General features: G+C 39.9%; 1 protein-coding gene across 1 annotated transcript in view; it reads left to right on the top strand.

Annotated features, from left to right (window-relative positions):
• Positions 1-18,417, top strand: part of CDK6 (cyclin dependent kinase 6) — a 122,969-nt gene extending 104,552 nt beyond the window's left edge. The window contains exons 5-7 of the mRNA XM_009956728.2: positions 12,355-12,405; positions 16,306-16,441; positions 18,271-18,417. Of these exons, the coding sequence (XP_009955030.1) occupies positions 12,355-12,405; positions 16,306-16,441; positions 18,271-18,417 (334 nt within the window). The remainder of the gene's footprint in view (positions 1-12,354; positions 12,406-16,305; positions 16,442-18,270) is intronic.
• The last annotated feature ends 338 nt before the right edge of the window (positions 18,418-18,755 follow it).

Raw genomic sequence — 18,755 nt, 5'->3', positions numbered from 1 at the left:
TTGACCAACTATAGTGAATTATCAGATTATTTTTCATTAGATTATGTCCATGAAAGAGGTTTTATTATTATGTCAGTACAGCATACATTGTTCTATACAGTTGAATAATTTTTTTAAGTGCTCTTTATATGCAAATAATTTGAGTACAAGCTTTCAGCATCTAAAGAAGTATACATAGCAAGAGATTTTTCAGTAGTGTTCCTATCTGTAGCTGTTAAATTAAGCCTGTTTGGCAGTGATGCATCGTACTCTTGACACAGTGAGACTGAAGAGACTCAGTTATAATGGATCTCAGCAAACCATTAGCAATGAAACAGTATATGTACAAAGTCAGAACTGTGTCCTAGCTGGGTGTCCTATCCACTGTGGCACAGAAGCAGGCTTGCTTGCTCCTCTGCTGCCTTGGAGTCTGTTTCCTTTTCTAGAAAGTAATGGCAAAAGGAGAGGTAGGTGGTGCTCTTCTACATCGTTAAAGAGTTTGATGGTGAGGGCCCTTGGCCAGAAAGTGATAGCGGAGTTTAAAGAGGGCCCAGACTTTTTGGTAAACTCTCCATTTTTGACAAACACTCCAGCCAGAACTGTATGAAAAGCAAGGCATAAAATGGCTTACCATGGAAGGAAGCTCTTACTCAGTTATTCGTTTAACTCCAGAAGAGGATTCTGGGTTTTTTTTTTAATTCTGAGCAATTCAGATTTTTTTCAGAAATTATAGACAACTCCATCTGGGAACTCCTTGTAGTGGACATGGAGGTGGTGAACAACCTGGTGATGTGGGGACTGACAAGTTCAAGATGTGGGGTGATTCAAGGAAATACAGGTGCTCAGTACTTCAGAGAATGAGGAAACATTCTGTGAGGACAGAGTTGTATGCCATTCCCATTCAAATGTTAAAAGCCAATAGAGTTGTGCTACGGGCAACGCAGAAGCAGGCTCAGTAATGGCAAAGCAGAGATAGCAGCGTAAAAGTTGCCCCAAAATTAATTTGTGAACCTTTGAAACACACAAGCCTACAGCATGAAGTGTGTTAATGCTGTCGTTGAATAGGGGAGGGTGGCATCTGAGCAGCATCATCCCCTGGAAGCTCATTTTAGTTTTTTCTCATCCCCTGGAAGCTCATTTTAATTTTTTCTCTTTAATATAAGAAATTAACTTATTCTTTCTTTTGGTCAGGATTCAAGTGGGAAAAAAAGATTTAATGTGAAATCACTAATAGCAGAACAGAATAAGTAACCGGAGATCTCTGGAGAGGTGAACTCAGATTACTAAGCACTGTCATGGGCCAGTGAATGTAAATCTGCAGCTTCTCCAGCCTCAGTAACAGAGTGTATTGCATGGGAAAAAATATTGCTTAGGGCAAAGTTATATCTTGTTTAACTGGCCTTTGAAAACTGTATCAGTTTTCCTTGCATGGTTGCTACACGTACTTTCTACCTTAAATGCTTATCTCAGGCTTTTCTGCAGGTGTTTATTAATTCACTGTAAGCCAGCACAGCTGCTAAAAATTAAAGTATTTTCTTCACGCCATCCTTCTAATCCACTTTCATTTCTTTTGACACACAGACCCAGCAGCTGGAGAAGTTTGAAGCTGAGATTTCACCTCTGCTCACATAACAGTTTGCTGTTTAGTACTGAAATATTTTCCCTGCCTTTCTTGTCTGAAGGGCTGTAATCCCCTTTCAGGTATTTTTTTCTGACCAAGAGTGTTTCATTGCATCTGAAGGTGATGAGACACATTAGTTGCAGTGGGGCAGCAGTTCTGATGTTTCAGGTTGATCTGAAACTTTAGAGAGGCTTAGTGCAACAGGTGTCATTAACACCTAATATGGGGGCAGCAGAACTGATCATAGATCAAAACATGTTCTCGGTACCACATAGGAGTAGCTGCAGCCCAGTTGGAGAGAAAACCCAGGGATTCTGTCTCTTGGCTTGTAAAGTTTTCCCAGAGAGGAAAAAAAAATAATCTCTTTTTTCTTGGAATTTATTCTTTATTGATAATTCTATATTCTAGATTGTGTAGCACATTTTAAATTGTATCTTTCCCTTCAACTATGGAAATTTGACATCTGTTGGAGCTCTCTTGTCTGAAGTCTCAGAGACTGCCCATACACAGCCTCTGTTACCTCGTTATCACTCTGTCACTCTGCTGCTGCAGATGACAGAAAAGATTTTTTCTTTCAGATTTTTTTCCCGATGCTCTTATAGTTCAATATTTGCTTTTCTGCCTCGCTCTTCCCATCTCTAGAATTTATTTTTAAAAAAAAAAAAGTTAGTCAAATAGATGTACCATTTTGTGTGTAACTCATAATGGTGGAACTAGAGCATCATTTATAACACTGCCTTTTCTCATATTTTTGTGTTATGTATTCAGAGTATAAGCTCTTTCATCTATAGGGTGGACGTTAGTCTGCGAAGCTCCTTGCTTAGCCTTGCTGAGAAAGAAGTGAAACCCTAGTAAATCTGGAAACACATATTTAGATGTTAATTTGCTAAATATCTTTGGGCAGATTGAATGAACCAGTGTATGTAGTATAAGTGTTCCTTTTACATTAACTTGCTTCTCCTTTGGTATAGAAGAATTGGGGGTAGGTAAAAGTTAGTTTCCTTCAGGCAGTAATTATGTGTGCACAGACTTTCAGCTGATACCAGAATGACAACACCGTTATGCATTTGGTTAAAAAGAATTTATTCCAAGAGAAATCAAGTTAATGGCACAGAATCTTTCAGTTTAAAGCTTTACTGGGAAAGCAATCTGATTGAAAATATATTCAGTCTGTGGAACATGAATTGGACTTTAATTAGAGGGCCTCAGACTTGAAAATCGATCACGTATCCCCTTGATTAAAACTAGTTCCAGCATTAGAGGCACTCTTAGAGCAAAGTCCATTTTACAATGTTTTTTTTAGTCTGGTAACTATGGTAAATGTCAGTTGATGAGCTTTCTCAGAGGCATCTTGGCATTGCAAGAAAGGTTGTGGAACTGTAAAAAATTAATTCTGTATCTCTGGAAATTGTGATTTGAATAGATTTGCACAACAAAATTTCATATAGGATAAAGGAATAAATACTTCATGTAGAAGATTGCTTTCATTTCATTTGTGTAATTGATAAAGACTAGGAACAGACTTAAACTCCTGTTGCTTACCTTGAAGGTAGGTCTTTTGCTGTGATATAGGTGTTTTAAAACCACTCATTTAAAATAGAGCATTAAAGAGCACCTTCACACTCTGACTAAAATGTGTCATTTTGGAGTGCTGTCTGCTAGATTTTTAAGTGAGGAGTAAATTATGAGTAAAATGAAAAGAGTTGTGAAAAACAGCTCTGGAAGGAGGATTTAGATTTTTTTCAAGGAAAATACAGGAAAAATTGTTCACATGCACAAACAGCAGGAGGTGAGGATTTTCCTGAGCTCTGCGCAGGCACGCACACGCTGGCTGTGCACAGCATCCTGCACACTGATTTGCACTATCGCTTATGTGAGTGAACAGGAGAGGAAGGAGCCCTCTTGGCTTCTATCCACCCACGTAGGACAGCCTTTATCTAATCCATAGTTCAGTTACTGCCTTCAAACCCTAAAACCGCGTTGCAGAAGAAGAGCAAAGCAGCATGGCAGGTTTAGAGAGTGCAAGTTTAGAAAGGGGATATGAAATAGATTCATGAGAGAGAAGAGGATACAGAAAAGTAAATAAGCGATCACGGGAAGAGCACAACCATATTGTGTTTGTCATGCCAGTAGTTCTTTCAGGATGCTGTAAAAATGCAGCAGCCTGCTGTTTAGTTATACAGTTAAACTTCAGACTGCTGACTGACAAGATGTAATTTAACTGTGTGCAGTGATGGGCTGGGTGTTTAACACACAAATGGTTAATTCTTATTACTGGTAGAACTGTCAGTACAAACAAGAGGAATGCTGCTTTTTCCACTCCGAGCAGACACCATACAGTATTTTTCCTTTCCCTTTTTCCAAGGTCAGTTGTGTATGCATTTCCAGAACTTGCTTCAAATGTTGGGACAGTTTTCAAAATGCCACTGTTATATGATGCTCCCTGAGCTGAGATAACAACTCTTAAAGCCCTGGTGAAATGAACCTACAAATCTTCTGGAGAAGAAAATGTCCGCAGATAAGAGAACTGACGTGCATGCTGAGGGAATAAGTGAAGGACGTTCAGCATACCAAGGCCCTTCCATTTCAAAAAGTAGTGTTAAAAGATGAACGCTGAAGCAGTTCTGCCCAGGAACAGATGAGATCTGCCCACGTTAGAGCATATTCTGCTCAAAGATAATATCTGCACTTGCCTTACTTTTGGGGTTTTTTATATATATATGTATGCCTGTATCCTTCTGTTGAAGCACCTTCTTTTCTTACGAGGGGTTGTGAAACCAGAACTCACTTGGCTTGATCCTGGGGTCATTGATGTCCGTGATAGAGCTCCCTTTTATATGTCAGTGGTGGGGGACGAGGCCCACCATTCTGCTCCAAGGCCACCTGGGACCTTGAAACACGATGCTTACATGAAAGGTGTCAAGCAAATGTTAAGCACATAGAAAAAGATCTTCCAGTTTGGCTTCCTTTGCCCACTTCCTAAGGGAGTTTTGAAGATGCTTATATTTTCTCTAATTTGTGCTCTTTCTGTTGTTTTTTGCTGTATTTTTAACCGACGTCGGAATCTACCTGGTAGGTTGGCCCTGCTTGGGTCATAAAGCTGTACACAGTGCATCTGCTTGGTTTCCCTTTTGCTAATGTTTCCCTTTCAGTTAGGCATGCAAAGGGAACATGCATCTCCGTCTGCAAATTTCTTGTGCTTGGCTCACTTTACAACTCTGGCTCTTCCCAGGCTGCCAGCCTGTATGTTAGAAACCCTCAGGAAGTCCAGCAGCTCTGTGTAACACAATTGTTTGCAGAAAAGCAGTGCAAACTTGTCCTGAGGAAAAACCACACCAGGAAACATTCATCTGATGAGCAATCTTGACCCCGAAGTGGATTGCCAAAATGATGCTTAATCTTTTTTAGTGTGTTTTCTCTCACTATTCTTTTCTATTTTACCTTTTACCTCCTCTTGCACACCAGTGGCATGCAGCTTCCAGCCACATTTCTAGCAGATTTGGACCTGCACATGAACAGTGTCCTGGGAGCTCACTGGACCAGCTGGGCCTTTCCTTTGCTGGCTTGTATCTACACGCAGCTCAGAAATCACCTTGCTTTCTCAGTTCAGGCACAAATCCCATATCTTTCTTAGGAAATAGACTGTATGTGCATTTGGGGGTCAGAATATTATCTTTCATTTTAGAATTCATTTACTTCATTTTAAATAACAGTGGGAAGCAAATTCAACACACTACAGCACTGGAAGTTTGCAGTAGTTTTTTCAGAGCAAAATGTTTTCCTTTATCTGCTTCAGTCTACTAGGTGACATGAGAAACTCCAGAGAAAATAATTATTGCAATTCTTTTGGTGCATTAGGTCTGATTCTAATAATACAGTTTAGTACTGCCATAGCCCAAATGATCTTAGAGATGTTATTCGTGATTGTGGTGCTACCCTACTCAAAGGATGATCTGTTTAAAGTAAAAAAATTGGGCTGTTAAAGACTAAAATGAGAAACCCAAGCTGGCGGATCTGTTTTCTGTCAGATTTTAGCTGAAGTACTAGTGTTTATCTATGTCATCTTTCTTCTTACATGCAGGAGAAGAGAAGATAAGTTTCTTAAAAGTTTTGAGCAATTTGTGATCAAGTGTAATAAGCAGCTCCTTCCTATGCTGTGCCTGGCACCCACCCACACAAAGATATTATTAAAGGGAAAGGAGAGGGAGAAGTACAAAAAATGTTACGTTTAAAATGAGAACTGTGAATTGCACAACAGCTGAGGCAAGTCACTTGTGACTGGAAGTGGGTAACTGTGCAGAGCATGCAATGTTAGCTGTGGCCTGTTTTCAGAGTAAAGTTTTACGCTGTACCATATTCATTTTACCTATCAGAAGGGCCAGTGATCTTCATCTTTAAACAGTGATACCTATTTTTTCCTTTTATCTTGCCTTAGTTTCTCTTTTCATGCCTGCAGTACAGACTTGTCCAGAGGATCTGTCAAAGACGAACAGTGGTGGGAACAAGAGTGAGGAATCAGTTCAGAAATAATCCCTCTGAATAAAGGTTTCCATAGGACAGTCCAGATCACGTTATTTCTAGTCATCTCATAATTCTAGTTTTAGATCTTATTTGTTTTTAATTCTAAAAATGAAAATATTTTCTTCGTAACGAGTAACTAAGACTCTGACAAAATTATTTGCCAGCTATTCACATTTTGTAATATGAAAAGAAAAAAAAAAAAAAACAACAAAATAAAACATAATTTAAATATATCTCTGAGTTACAGACTATGTAGCTTGGCAGGTTTCCCATGGCACGATGCAGGATTCCTTGGCAAATGTTTCTTGGCTTTAGCTTTTTCAGTTTCTTCACCATCACCTTATTGCTCTTGTACACAGACATATGAACTCCTAGACTTTGCTGATACAACCTTGTACCACTTCCATGAACTGCTGCTGTATTCTTTCCCTTTACATTTTTCTCTCCACTGTGTCAAATTATCATGGACTTTCTCTTTCAGCAGCAGCTACCTGCTCTGAAATCGCTGCCCTTCTTCCCAACACTTCTTGCCATCCGTTCAGCCAGACTGTCTAAGTCCTACTTGCCCAAAAAGCAAGTTGTACCTTTCCCACCCATGATGCCCTTTACATTTTAGGGAGTTCCTGTATGACTTCACTGAGTACACGTGGATTGCCAATATACAGACTTTTCACTAATAGTATTGTATGTATTCAAGTCAATAACCAAGGGATTATCCTTATTGTTTTTCTGTGACAACAAGGAAGGGGATGGGATTCACAGCTGCTGTTGTCACCACACTGAGCAAATGGACTAACAGAAGGAATCTGGATAGTTGTTTTGGAAGTTATTTCTTACATATCTGGAAAGATACAAGGCTTGTCTAGCCTTGAAGGCGCTGCTTGTATTGGCAACTCTAGAATTGTCATGATAGCTCTGTAATATGTTTTGGTTAGAAAAGAGAATTTCTTGACTTTTTCCCTCTTCAATACTGTTTTCCTTCACATGCCCTTTCTCCCATGCATCCATTTTACCTGTAATTCAATAACTCGATGTCAGAAAGTGAAAGATACTTTCCAATCAGAATGTCACTAATTGGTTCAAAATGTCAGCCACTCTCAAGAAACCTGCAGAAATCTTTTCCTCTGCCTCGATGCATGTGGTTTTATTAGACTATTTTTTCCTTCTCTCTGCACTGCAGTGTAGACTAGAGCAGTGCTTATCAATATCTTTAATTCCAATCTTTATGAAAATTCTAATTTTTCTTATGAAAAGTTACAGACCCTCTTTGCTTTGTAGATCAAAGTCTGAAAGTAAAGTCTAGAAGTAATGTGGCTAGTTCACAGTTAAACCTCATTTATCTCGTGTGTCATTGCATTGTCATTGTATACAATACTTTTAGACTTGCTTTGGCATGTCCATGGAGTTGTACAAGGGAAAGTTTTTTCATGGAAACTTGCTTAGAAAATGTTTATATCTTAGTTTTTACTGAGTAGCACAGACATGAAACACAGTGTCTATAAAATAAAGTACTCAACCTTTCAGACACCAATACCCATTTCAGACAGACAGACTATTCAGTGAAGGTGAAACTCAGCATGAAACAACATGAGCTGAGTATATTCCTCTCGACAAGAGAAAAGAGCCTAAAGTTGGTGATGGTGAAACCTAATTTCTTCAGCTACATATAAGCATGAGAGCCTTTCAGCCAGAAGATTAGTGGTACAAGTCCTTCTAAACTGTAAGCAGATGGTAACTTTTTCAGGATTTGTGAGGTTTTACTTTGCAACCTTATGTCATGATCTGTATTTTTATTTCCGTCTTATGAGAGAGTCACAGGATGGTTGAGGTTGGAAGGGACCTCTGGAGATCATCTGGTCCAGCCCCCCCTGCTCAAGCAGGGCCACCCAGAACTAGTTGCCCAGGACCATGTCCAGATGGCTTTTGAATATCTGCCAAGTGGGAGGCTACACAACCTCTTTAGGCAACCTGTGCCAGTGCTCAGTCACCCTCACAGTAAAGAAGTGTTTCCCTATGTTCAGAGGGAACCTCCTGTGCTTCCATATGTGCCTCTTGTCCTATCACTGGGCACTACTGAAAAGAGCCTGGGTCCATCTTCTGTGCACCTTCCCTTCAGGTATTTATATATATTAAAAAGATCCCCCCTGAGCCTTCTCTTCTCTAGGCTAAACAGTCCCAGCTCCCTCAGCCCTTCCTCATATGTCAGATGCTCCGGTCCCTTAATCATTTTTGTGGCCCTTTGCTGGTCTCTCTCCAGTATGTCCGTATCTCTCTTGTACTGGGGAACTCAGAACTGGACCCAGCACTCCAGGTGTGGCCTCACCAATGCTGAGCAGAGGTGAAGAATCACCGCACTCTACCTTCTGGCAACGCTGCTCCTCACGCAGCCCAGGAGTAATACGCATCTTCGTGTTGGACTGCCATATAAAAAGGTAGTTAGATTTATTCTGTGAAAATAGTCACAGTGAAAACTCACAGCTAATATCCATTTAATTGCACACATTTTGTACCTCAGGAACTATGATACATGCTTATTGACTCAGCAGGAGTTTATTTTAGCAGGACAAGGTAGTAATATGGTGCCTCCAACCCATCTTCGTATCTGTAGGCTAAGGGCATTCTGGTCCTACACAAGACATGAAAGGGATTTTCCTCCATTCAGTGGGCACCATTCCAGAGGCAATAGATAATAGTCTGGCTCCAGGGCCAGGAGAAGGAGCAGTCAAACAGGATGGACACCTGCAGATGCCCTATAACATTTCTCTGCTCCCCTCTTTAAAAATCAAGGAAGCAACAACCAATAAGAAAAGGAAATTATGGGGACACAACAACATCTGAGACTTCTTGAGCAAATAGGGAAATTAAACGTCTTAGGTGCACTCTAAGTCTTTCCATCCCATCTTCTTAAGTGTGTGTTTTGCAACAGCAATGGTGTTGGAGCTCTCAGAGCATGGATTTTCTAGCAAGCAAAGTCATGGAAGGTTGAGAGGGTCAAGAAACCACACAGAAGGCAACTGTATTCCCATGGGTAGCTCTTTCCTCTGTTGGAATATCCCTCTTTCCTGAGACACATGTACACACAAATTTTAGTTCTATGAAGTCAGAGGACAGACTCACATCTGCTGCTGCAGGAGACAAACCCAGCTCCATGCCTTTTCTGAAGTAAAAAGAAGGAATTCCACAAAATTCAACTCTTAGAGTTTAACCAGTCTTACACAGATTATCATCCCAGAGAGAACATATCACCGAGTAAGGACTTCTGGATTGAATTTACATAAATAAACCTCGGGGAGCGAGTGGGTGAGTGAAAGATGAAACACAAAGGAGACATTTTACATTTCTGTGGCTGCTGAGTACGCTCCCAGTCCCGTGGTACTGGGAGAGCTGATGTCCACTTTTAAGAATAGAACTAAAAAAGCAATCGGCTTGAGGTCAAAGTTTTTATGTGCACTGGACTTGGAGTGCTGGCAAGTCATTACGAAAAAGTAACTAGTGCTAAAATGTGAGACGAGATCTTCATACAGCTGCTGATTAAGTGGATCTACTTCCCCAACCATCTATCCGATATTCCAATTGAACCTCCAGCCAAAATTCATGAGGCAAATTTCATTACATTAGCGGTGCCTAACCTGGAGTTGGCATTGTGTTGTAGTCACGATAGTGGGATGTATAGGATGCTGAAAGATGAATTAATATCACTTTATTATGATGAAATATCAAAGTATGTTGGAAGGTCACCTTGTGTTGTATAATTATATATTCAAAAGAATTTAGATTCTTGCCTCAGCCCTTAGTGAGTCTGAGACAGCAGCAGTGATGGGAAAAACCTCCTTTAAAAATCCCAAGAATCATACTTGTTTTGGCGTGACACTGCCTAAGGTGATTTGCAAACAAGGCTGACTTTGCCAAGCTTTCACATTAACTCAAGGTTCAGCATATATTTTAAAACGTTAAATCATCTTTCCGTTTGCATGGATAGGATTATTTGATTGTGTAGATTTTGTTAGTTTAGAGGCCTCAATATTCTAATACTGGAGCCAAAATTAAATACTCAAGTAACTGTATATTAATAATTTTAAGCAGTCATTCAAGAAAATGTCTAAGGTTGTCATATTGTCTGACTTTGGAAGATGTGGAGTGTCTACTGCCACAAACAATACTAGGATTGTAGCTACTGACCATTTTAAAAAGTGAGCTCAAAACTTGCAGCAGAAGCAGATGCTCCAGTCTGAGTGAAGTTAAACTTTGGGTTTTTGTAGAAGCCCGTATTGCTGGATGCCTTAAAGCTTAAAAAGGTACAGAAGCCTCTAAGTATGAGTTGAAAAACAGTCTTGTCAAAGAGGTTACAGTTAGTAAATATCATGTATGTCTGGGAAGCAGCGCATACCCTTGTTTATGATTTATTCAGAATGAAAATAAATAAAGCCCTTTATGGACAAGTAACAGGCTACTGCATTTTATCCCATCAGTTTCAATCTGAAGTCATATGGTTTCAAATTGGACTTGATGAAGTTGTTCTCTCAATGTCCCTGCGCAAAGCAGTTTGCAGTTCAAGTTGATGCGACATGACTTGAAGGGCAGCAGACATGAGGGAGGCAAAATGCATGTTAATTCATCAAAGATGGTCAGCATGTCGTCCAGTTATCACTCTGCTCTTTTTCCTGGTGGCACAGATTCCTTCAGAGATTTATTATGAAATGTCACAGTGCTCTGGGTCTACTTTTACTATATTTGGTGTGGACCTGCAAGATAGGCAGTGACATGGAGCTGTATTGCCTGTGTGAGAGTGTCAAGATGTAAAGCACCATTTTTCAGAATTAGCTCATGGTTAGCAAAAGGAGATCCAGGTCCTACACCTGCTCCTGTGTATGGGCAATGAGAGGGGAAGGGCTGTAGCTGAGTACTCCTTGTTCTCCCGGTGTAGATGGGAGAGGTCTTCTCCCGTGAAGAGCAACAGTGAAATGACATCTTTGACTGTCGCTGCTGTTAAGGACCTGTTTCAGACAGAAGAAAGGGAGTATGCAGAGAGAGGCAGGAGAACTGACGTTTCTCCGTAGCCCTCAGCCGCCAGTGAGAACGTGGGAATGTGCATTGTTTGTCCAGGCACCGGATCTCAGTTGGGCAGTTTTAGGAACTGTAGCCCTAAGTTTATAGCAGGCTCTGTACTCTGAGAGCTGTGCTCCAGCAGAGGGGGGCAGCCTGACTACCCATCGACCCCAGTTAGTATCGCAGTTTGCAGTGTGTCTGAATTGCATTTCTTGGGGTAATCTACCATTCATTGAACCACAATGGTATGCAAATTCCGGGGCCTGATCCTTACAGATGCCCTCATTCTTGGCTGGATCCTTACTCATCCATCAGTCGTGTGTTGGAATGCCTTGGGAGTTTAAATATGAATTTGCAGTGTTGATCACACCTTACTGAATTCAACACAAAGACAGCAATACAGCCCCCCAGCCATACAAATCTGAATTTCGTGTTTTACTTAGGCACTATAGGGTGATAGTATTTTACAAATGATGAGTGAAAATATTTTAAATTGCACTTTGAAAAGGAAATGTGTGTACCACTCTCTGAAGGTATTTTTGGTTGCTGTTTTTTCTGAAAGCCTTCAGATGTTCAGCCAATTAATTTGTTTCTTTCCTGAACATATCTTTATTTATGCAGTAGAAGTAGTCCTCTCCTTCAAGGTAAATTCTGTAACCATTTCACACCCCATTCTTTACAGACCTTCGTAAATCCGTTGTCATTTATTTGACCCTTAAACCCAGGAGCACATTTCCAATATACAAGAAATTTAATTTTGAATTTATATCCACAGTAATTCATCTCTGATTTTATTATATTTTAATGAATTGCATGATATTCCCTCCATTTTTGTCTCTCAGAACAGCTGTTTAAGTATGTTCTTTATAGTGAAAACGATTTTGTTAATGATCTAATTCACAGGATAGTATTAGTTGAGAGAAAGGTATTTCAATCATGTTAAAGGACACAATTAAATTTTCAAAAGTAGCATGTTCAAAAATATGTCTCATCTGTCCACTTTTTTATCCACTTTAGCAGAAACTTGAAAAGTGCACTCACAGACTGGATAAAATACGGAGGCAGAACAAGTGAGGTCTCAAAAAAACCCCACGTTTTCACCCTGCATTGGCAGCTGTCAATGACAAATATAAATTCACATTAATTAAAGCAAATCACATCCTAAAAATATTTCTTTATTCTTTCAGACCACTCTTCCGTGGAAATTCAGATGTTGATCAGCTAGGAAAAATCTTTGAGTAAGTAATCACTAGTTGCATTATGTCAATGTCTGTTTAACATTGAAGCACTGTGAGGTTTCTTTGCCATGTTTTTATGCAATAATGTGACTAGAACAAAGTATTCCTAGAACATATTTGCTATTGCTACCGTATGCAACGTGATATTTCCGTGTATTCTGTGTCAGAGTGGGAGGAGGAAGCAACATGGAATATAGTTCTGCAGAACTAACAGCCATCACCAGGAAGTTATGAGAGAATTTTGGTTTGGACTTTTTAAATTTCTTAAACATATTGTGCATGTGCCATTCATGCATATTCCTGAACAGCTAGATCCAAGAGATTCTCTTCACGTAAACAAACACAGAGGTTTTATTTTTCAGTACTTTCTTTGTATATTTCAGGAAACAACATTAGAATACTTTAAAATTGTTATTAAACTGAAGTCTCTTAGCTTCTTTGCAGAAAAGACTTCTGTACATAAGAAAATATTTTAGCTTTTCAAATATGCTATGTAGCCTGTTAAAATTATTAACAGTCCATATTTTGGTCAGGAAGGTAACTGTGAGAACAGAAGGAATATCAACATTTTAACATGTGCTTTGTCAGAGATGAACTAATTGGCTTTATTTTAAAACCATTTTACAATTCCAGGAGTCTGTGTTTTTCTTCTTCAGATATACCAAATACATTGAGGAGGTGGGGAGGCTCTAAACCATCTGAGGTGAATAATTCTCTTCCAAAATGTGTGCTTAGTTTTAAAAAAAAAAAAAAAAAAGTGATTGATATTACCAATATGATAATTAAGGAGGATTATATCACTTTTTATTGTAAAGCCCTTCAGAGCAAGGAATGTTTCTGAATTTATAAGAACCATGTAAATTTAAGATCTGATGTACATACCATGTAGTTAGGAAATCAAAGCCACATAGGGCTGGTCCCACTCCAGAGAATTAATGCCCATATGCCTCTGCACCTCCGTCTTTGCTTTTTGTGTGGAGGGGCTGCAGGGGTCGAGGGATCTGGATGAAATAAGAAATAGATTGGGGCAGGGGGATAGGGAGAAGGCTGAAATATTGTTCTTTTGAAGAGATTCTGAAGAGAAGATAGAAAATTTCTAAGGAGAAGAGCTTAAACAGAACAAATAATTAATTTCTCTATTCAGCCATTTTTCCAGTTCTCAAATTACAGCAGATCTGTTTCTAAGCATTTTCAGTATTTAACACGAGGTTCCTAAATTGCAGGTCTTGATTTCACACAGTTGACTTCCCTTTCCTGCGTACCATACCAGTGTATGTGACTCACTTGCGTGGTTAATTTGTCATGCGCTGACTAGCTCTTCCTGCCCAATCCAGAAAAATCAGTCCTTAAAGTTTACTTTTTCTTCTTCTGCCAAAGCTAATCCTTTAGTCCTACAATATTCTACTTTATTAAATAGAGGCAGTTTTGATACATACAACATATTTTACAATTAAAAAAGACATAACTGCAATTTTTTTTTTTTTAAGGATTTTGATTGCATTTGTGACATTTAAGGGGATGAACGGGGCTAGGATTAAATGCATAGCTGCTAGCGGCAGCCTCCAATGGGGATTTTTCCATCCCTAGGGGCTGAGATTACCTGTGCAGAGAAGTATTCATCAAGAAGAGAAAATGCCGTGATAATTTTAGAAGAAATTCCTTATTATAGATCTACTTAAAGAGAAAGTTTGGGTTTTCGTCTTTTGTGCGGTTCTCCTTAAAGAGTTCAAAAGTTTCTCTCTTGGGTTCTAGGGGGGTTATGCTAAATAGTGTTTATTTTGTGTTTTCACAGCTGGAGAACCCCCTACAGTTAGTCATAGCTCTTCTTGTAGGAGGATTGTTTCTTTCTGCTGCAGTAGTGACTCATTCTGCAGACTAATTTGGACAGAAAGTAGTTTCGGGATTTTCGTGCAATCTGGACTGACGCATTCTTTCAGATAATGGGGCTATGGTCTACCTTTGCTTTACATGTGCGTTCTGATTGGCGTCAGGTAAAACTCCACTGTGTTTGAGGGTAAATCCCTTGGAGGTGGCCCAAGACAATTTCCTGCTTTCGCAGGACACCATCAGTGTGTGGGATATCCTCCTCAATTTCAGGCTGAACGCTGCAATGGTTTGAGCAGACTTGCCTCCCATTGTGATCAATGGGAGTGGAAAGCACTCGGTGTTTCTGAAGACCAGGCCTGAACGTTTGGCAGGAGGTGAAACTCATCCAAGATACTTCCAAATGTAGTCACTGAAGTGGTAGTGCTACCAGACCAGGTCATCTACTAAGACATTCGTTATTAAGAGTTTTGAGTACTATGGGAGTGTGTGACTAAAAATGTCTCTCCTTTCCACTCTTGGTCTTGTACCCCCTGCCTGTCTGACAGGCTGCCTCCTCATTTCTTGTTGTTAGCTTTGCCTGTGCTGGTTCTGCCCTGTTCGTGCTCTCTCATGCAAGCGTTAAGAAAACTGGGACTAACCAAACACATCTGAATGGCAGATTAAACTTCATTGTTTAATGAACACCTTCCTGTGGTGCTATTTGTGTTGTGTTTAACATGGGTCCAGATCCTCAAACAGCTAATCACATGGCTTTAACCACCATGGCCAAGGGAGTTGTCCCATACCCCCACCGTACCTGTGGTGATAAAAGACAAATTCAATTTTTCATACAGATTCAACTTAACATCTCCTAAGAGCTGTGATATCTTCAGTTGTAGTAAAATTAATTTGTCCTGAGATGTTAATTGCTTTGCCCTTCTAGCCACACTGCTGTTTTGAGGACATACCAATTCACAGAGGTATTTTGGGTGAGCCAAAGTGCAATCTAAAATCCATGCAGGTAGATGTGGAGTAATCCCACTAAGTTCGCTGAGGTGACCAATGATTTACAGCCGAGTGTTTGGCCTATGGCCTTAACCAACAGCCTTGCGAGCAGCCTCAGTGAGAGGAAAGGTCACTGCTGCTCCCTAGTGGCGGTGGGCTTAGTGCAGCCCCAAGTATTCGGAGATGTTGTTCATGTTCCTTATTGTCTTACCCTGTCAGCGTTTCCATTAGAAACCTCGATTTCACAGGCTGTAAAATCATTTTTCCCTGACACCTGACGTGTAATGTATGGTCTTTTCCAGAATTTCCATCAGAAACTGGTGTTTCAACGCCTCAAATATTAGCATCAGACTAAAACATGAAATGTATGAGACATGATCTTTATTTGGGTTTTAAAACTTGGCATGATTATTTAATAAGTATAAATGTCTTCTAGAATTTAAAGAATAAATAAATAAATTATAAAAAGTAATTAAAATATTCTATTAAAGGGTGAAGTAAAACTAAAACACAATTGAAAGTAAAAACATAAAGACACTCAAGTCCTATGCCACTTCGGAATAGAGACTTTAAAACCTGTATTGTGAAGTGGATAAATTGTTTAAATTTGGGCAACAATTACTGCACACAGCTTTGAAGCATTATGAAACATCCATTTTATTGCCTTACCCTCATCTTGACCCACACTCTTCTCTCAGTCCCTATTCTTGTGACTAAAGAACCCTGCATGCAATTCTCCTTTGAAACTTACTGCTTTTAATCATCCTGGAGCAACATATGTTGCACCATCCAGTCAAGAGCTCAGCAACTTTCTTCCAAAGCACTTAGCCCTTTTTCAACAAAAAGACTTAGAAAATTGAGACCTAGGCCAGAAAACTGTGCTGGCCACAGAATGATTTCTACCAAGCACACCGCAGACCTACGCTCATCAGCCTCTATTTGCAGAGATCAGTGCACTACCATGCAATTAATCTCATTTAAACTAAAAGACTTACAAAGTAAACTGCCACTCAGTATAATAAATATAATCAATATAAAGGGGAGACTGCATAAATGTTCAGACCTAACGTTATTTTTTTCCTTTCGCAGTGTAATTGGACTCCCAGAAGAAGAGGACTGGCCTAATGACGTTGCCCTTCCAAGAAATGCTTTCACTTCCAGACCTGCACAACCTATTGAAAAATTTGTGCCGGATATTGATGAACTGGGCAAAGACTTGCTTCTTGTGAGTTTCTATTGGCTTGTTCTCCCAGCTGCATGACTGATAGTTCCCACCATGCATGCAACATGCCAGGAAACATTTATGCTTCGGTTTGATGGGGTCGTTAAAGAAAAGCTGTGAAACATCAGCACAAAGACACCACCTTTGGCTCAAGAGGTGTCAGATCTGAGAATAGTTAGAGACTAGGAAACTCTGTCAGGGAAGTACCTGTTTGACCTGTCTTTAGACCTTACACTTAGATCCTCATTATTGACCAGTGTTGTGCCACTGATTCATCCATTCTTATAAATGAAATATATTCTTGTAAAAAAACTGATCTGCCATTTTTCATGGCATAGTGGACCCAATATAAAGCAGAAAATAGACTATAGAGGCAGATTACCTCTGCATGCCTTCTATTGGATACCGAAAACTTGAGATTTGGAATTCACCAGTTATTGCCTCTTACAAGTGGCAGGACTGAACAGAAGCAAGTAAATTGTGCTGGTGCAACTGGTAACACTGAATTCAATTAAATAATTTCCATCATTTTTATAGATATGTTATAAACCCCAGCCCTGAAGTTCAGTCTTCGAATGGAATATAGGGAATGGCCATGCCTCCATTTGCCTTCACCATGCCTGTTGGAATCTAGCTAAATTTGTTCTCTAGAAGTCTTTAAAAGATCGTGGTTCACATGGGCTCAGTATAGTGGGCTCAGTGCAACTCTTGAAAGACTTGCTGCATCTCTTCAGGAACTGCTATCTCTGGCTAACGTTATCTCTTCAGAACAGCAGATCATCCTCCATTGTCCTTATGACTGCAGCTCCCAGCTGCGGTAAGCTGGCTGCTTGAAATGACAGGGAAGAAACGCATCTGTTGTGTTTGCAGGCAGCCTGGAAATGGAAGGTAGACGTGGGACAAGAATTAGATCCTGGGAACAACAAAGAATAAAATTGGCAGAGAGATCAGTGACTGTGAGGCACGGTGCGGGGGAGGAAGAAGACAAATACCTGTGCCTAGAAAGTGAGGTGGGAAGAGGAGGCAAAGGACGCAAAGAGATGAGAACCTGGGAGCCACAGATGAAAGGGGAGGGTAGGACTGGAAGTCACTGAATTAAATTTCAGAAGTTAAATGATAGAAATTCTCATACAAGAGAATTTCATTTCAAGAAAAAAAAGTAGCAGTACAAAGTGGATAGAAAAGGATAGTAGGAAGAACACTATTTGGAGGTGAGTGAAGGAAAAGAGAAGAACAAGGTATAAAACACAAGGCTACGGGCAAGATTTCAGTGCTGGGTGGACAAAGGCTGGGATAGGGATCTGGAAAGAAAGCAAGCAAAGTACAACTAGGAAGAAGAGGGAGAAACTGAACACAAAACAGCATACGAAGGCTATACAGACAAAGACCCAACACCTATAGAAATGCTGAGTCTAGAAATGAACATATACTTTATGATGCCATACATGTTTGTATAACCACAGAAGAACAGTGCATCGAACACTGAGGGGATTCAAAAGTTGTTCATGATCAGTTGCACCCTGCAGTCTTTGAGACAGATGTTCTGTGCATGTGAATTCAAGAAAATGTGAATTCTGGGACTTCCTAAATTGTGAATACTTGAATTTTTTAACTTGTTATTTTCTTACTAGCTTTGGGGATGCCATATTCATATACTATGACCCCACTGCTTGTTATAATATGGATGGTCATCTTAACATGCAGCGCCTACTGAGACTGTTGTGTCTCATACCTATGATAAATTGAAGGTGGCATACATTAATGTATATATGCAATGTTAGCACTGCTCACTGTATGTTTTTGTTAAAACCAACTTCTTTTCATACTTACAGAAATGCTTAGCGTTCAATCCAGCCAAGAGGATATCTGCCTATGCTGCCCTCTCTCATCCATATTTCCACGATCTGGAGAAATGCAAGGAGAATCTGGACTCTCACATGTCATCCAGCCACAACTCCAGTGAGGTGAATGCATCATAATGCTGACTGAAGATGAACCATAAATGAAAAAGACATGTAGCTGACAAAGCCACTGTCCCACACAAACCACATAGCTGTTCTAGCGAAGATCATTATTTGGAGGTTTTATGCACTTATCTTTTATTTTGGGATTGTGATGTGCTTATCCAAGGAAATCGATCTAGTTTACTTTCATCAGAGCAACGCAAGGGCCAGGGCTTTGACCTGCTCCCATTGCAGCTTTATGTTTGTTATGGTTTTGTTTTGTATATCTACCTGGGAAAACTCCAGATGAAGAGAAGCTGCTGACCAGTTTTGCTGCCATTTTATCCTTTTAATATTGAATGCTGCCAGTGTGG

The sequence above is a fragment of the Leptosomus discolor genome, chromosome 7, assembly GCF_034619465.1.
Source record: "Leptosomus discolor isolate bLepDis1 chromosome 7, bLepDis1.hap2, whole genome shotgun sequence".
In the NCBI taxonomy this organism is placed as follows: Eukaryota; Metazoa; Chordata; class Aves; order Leptosomiformes; family Leptosomidae; genus Leptosomus; species Leptosomus discolor.
Note: the sequence above shows the minus strand (reverse complement) of the source record. Positions and strands in the feature narration are given on the sequence as shown.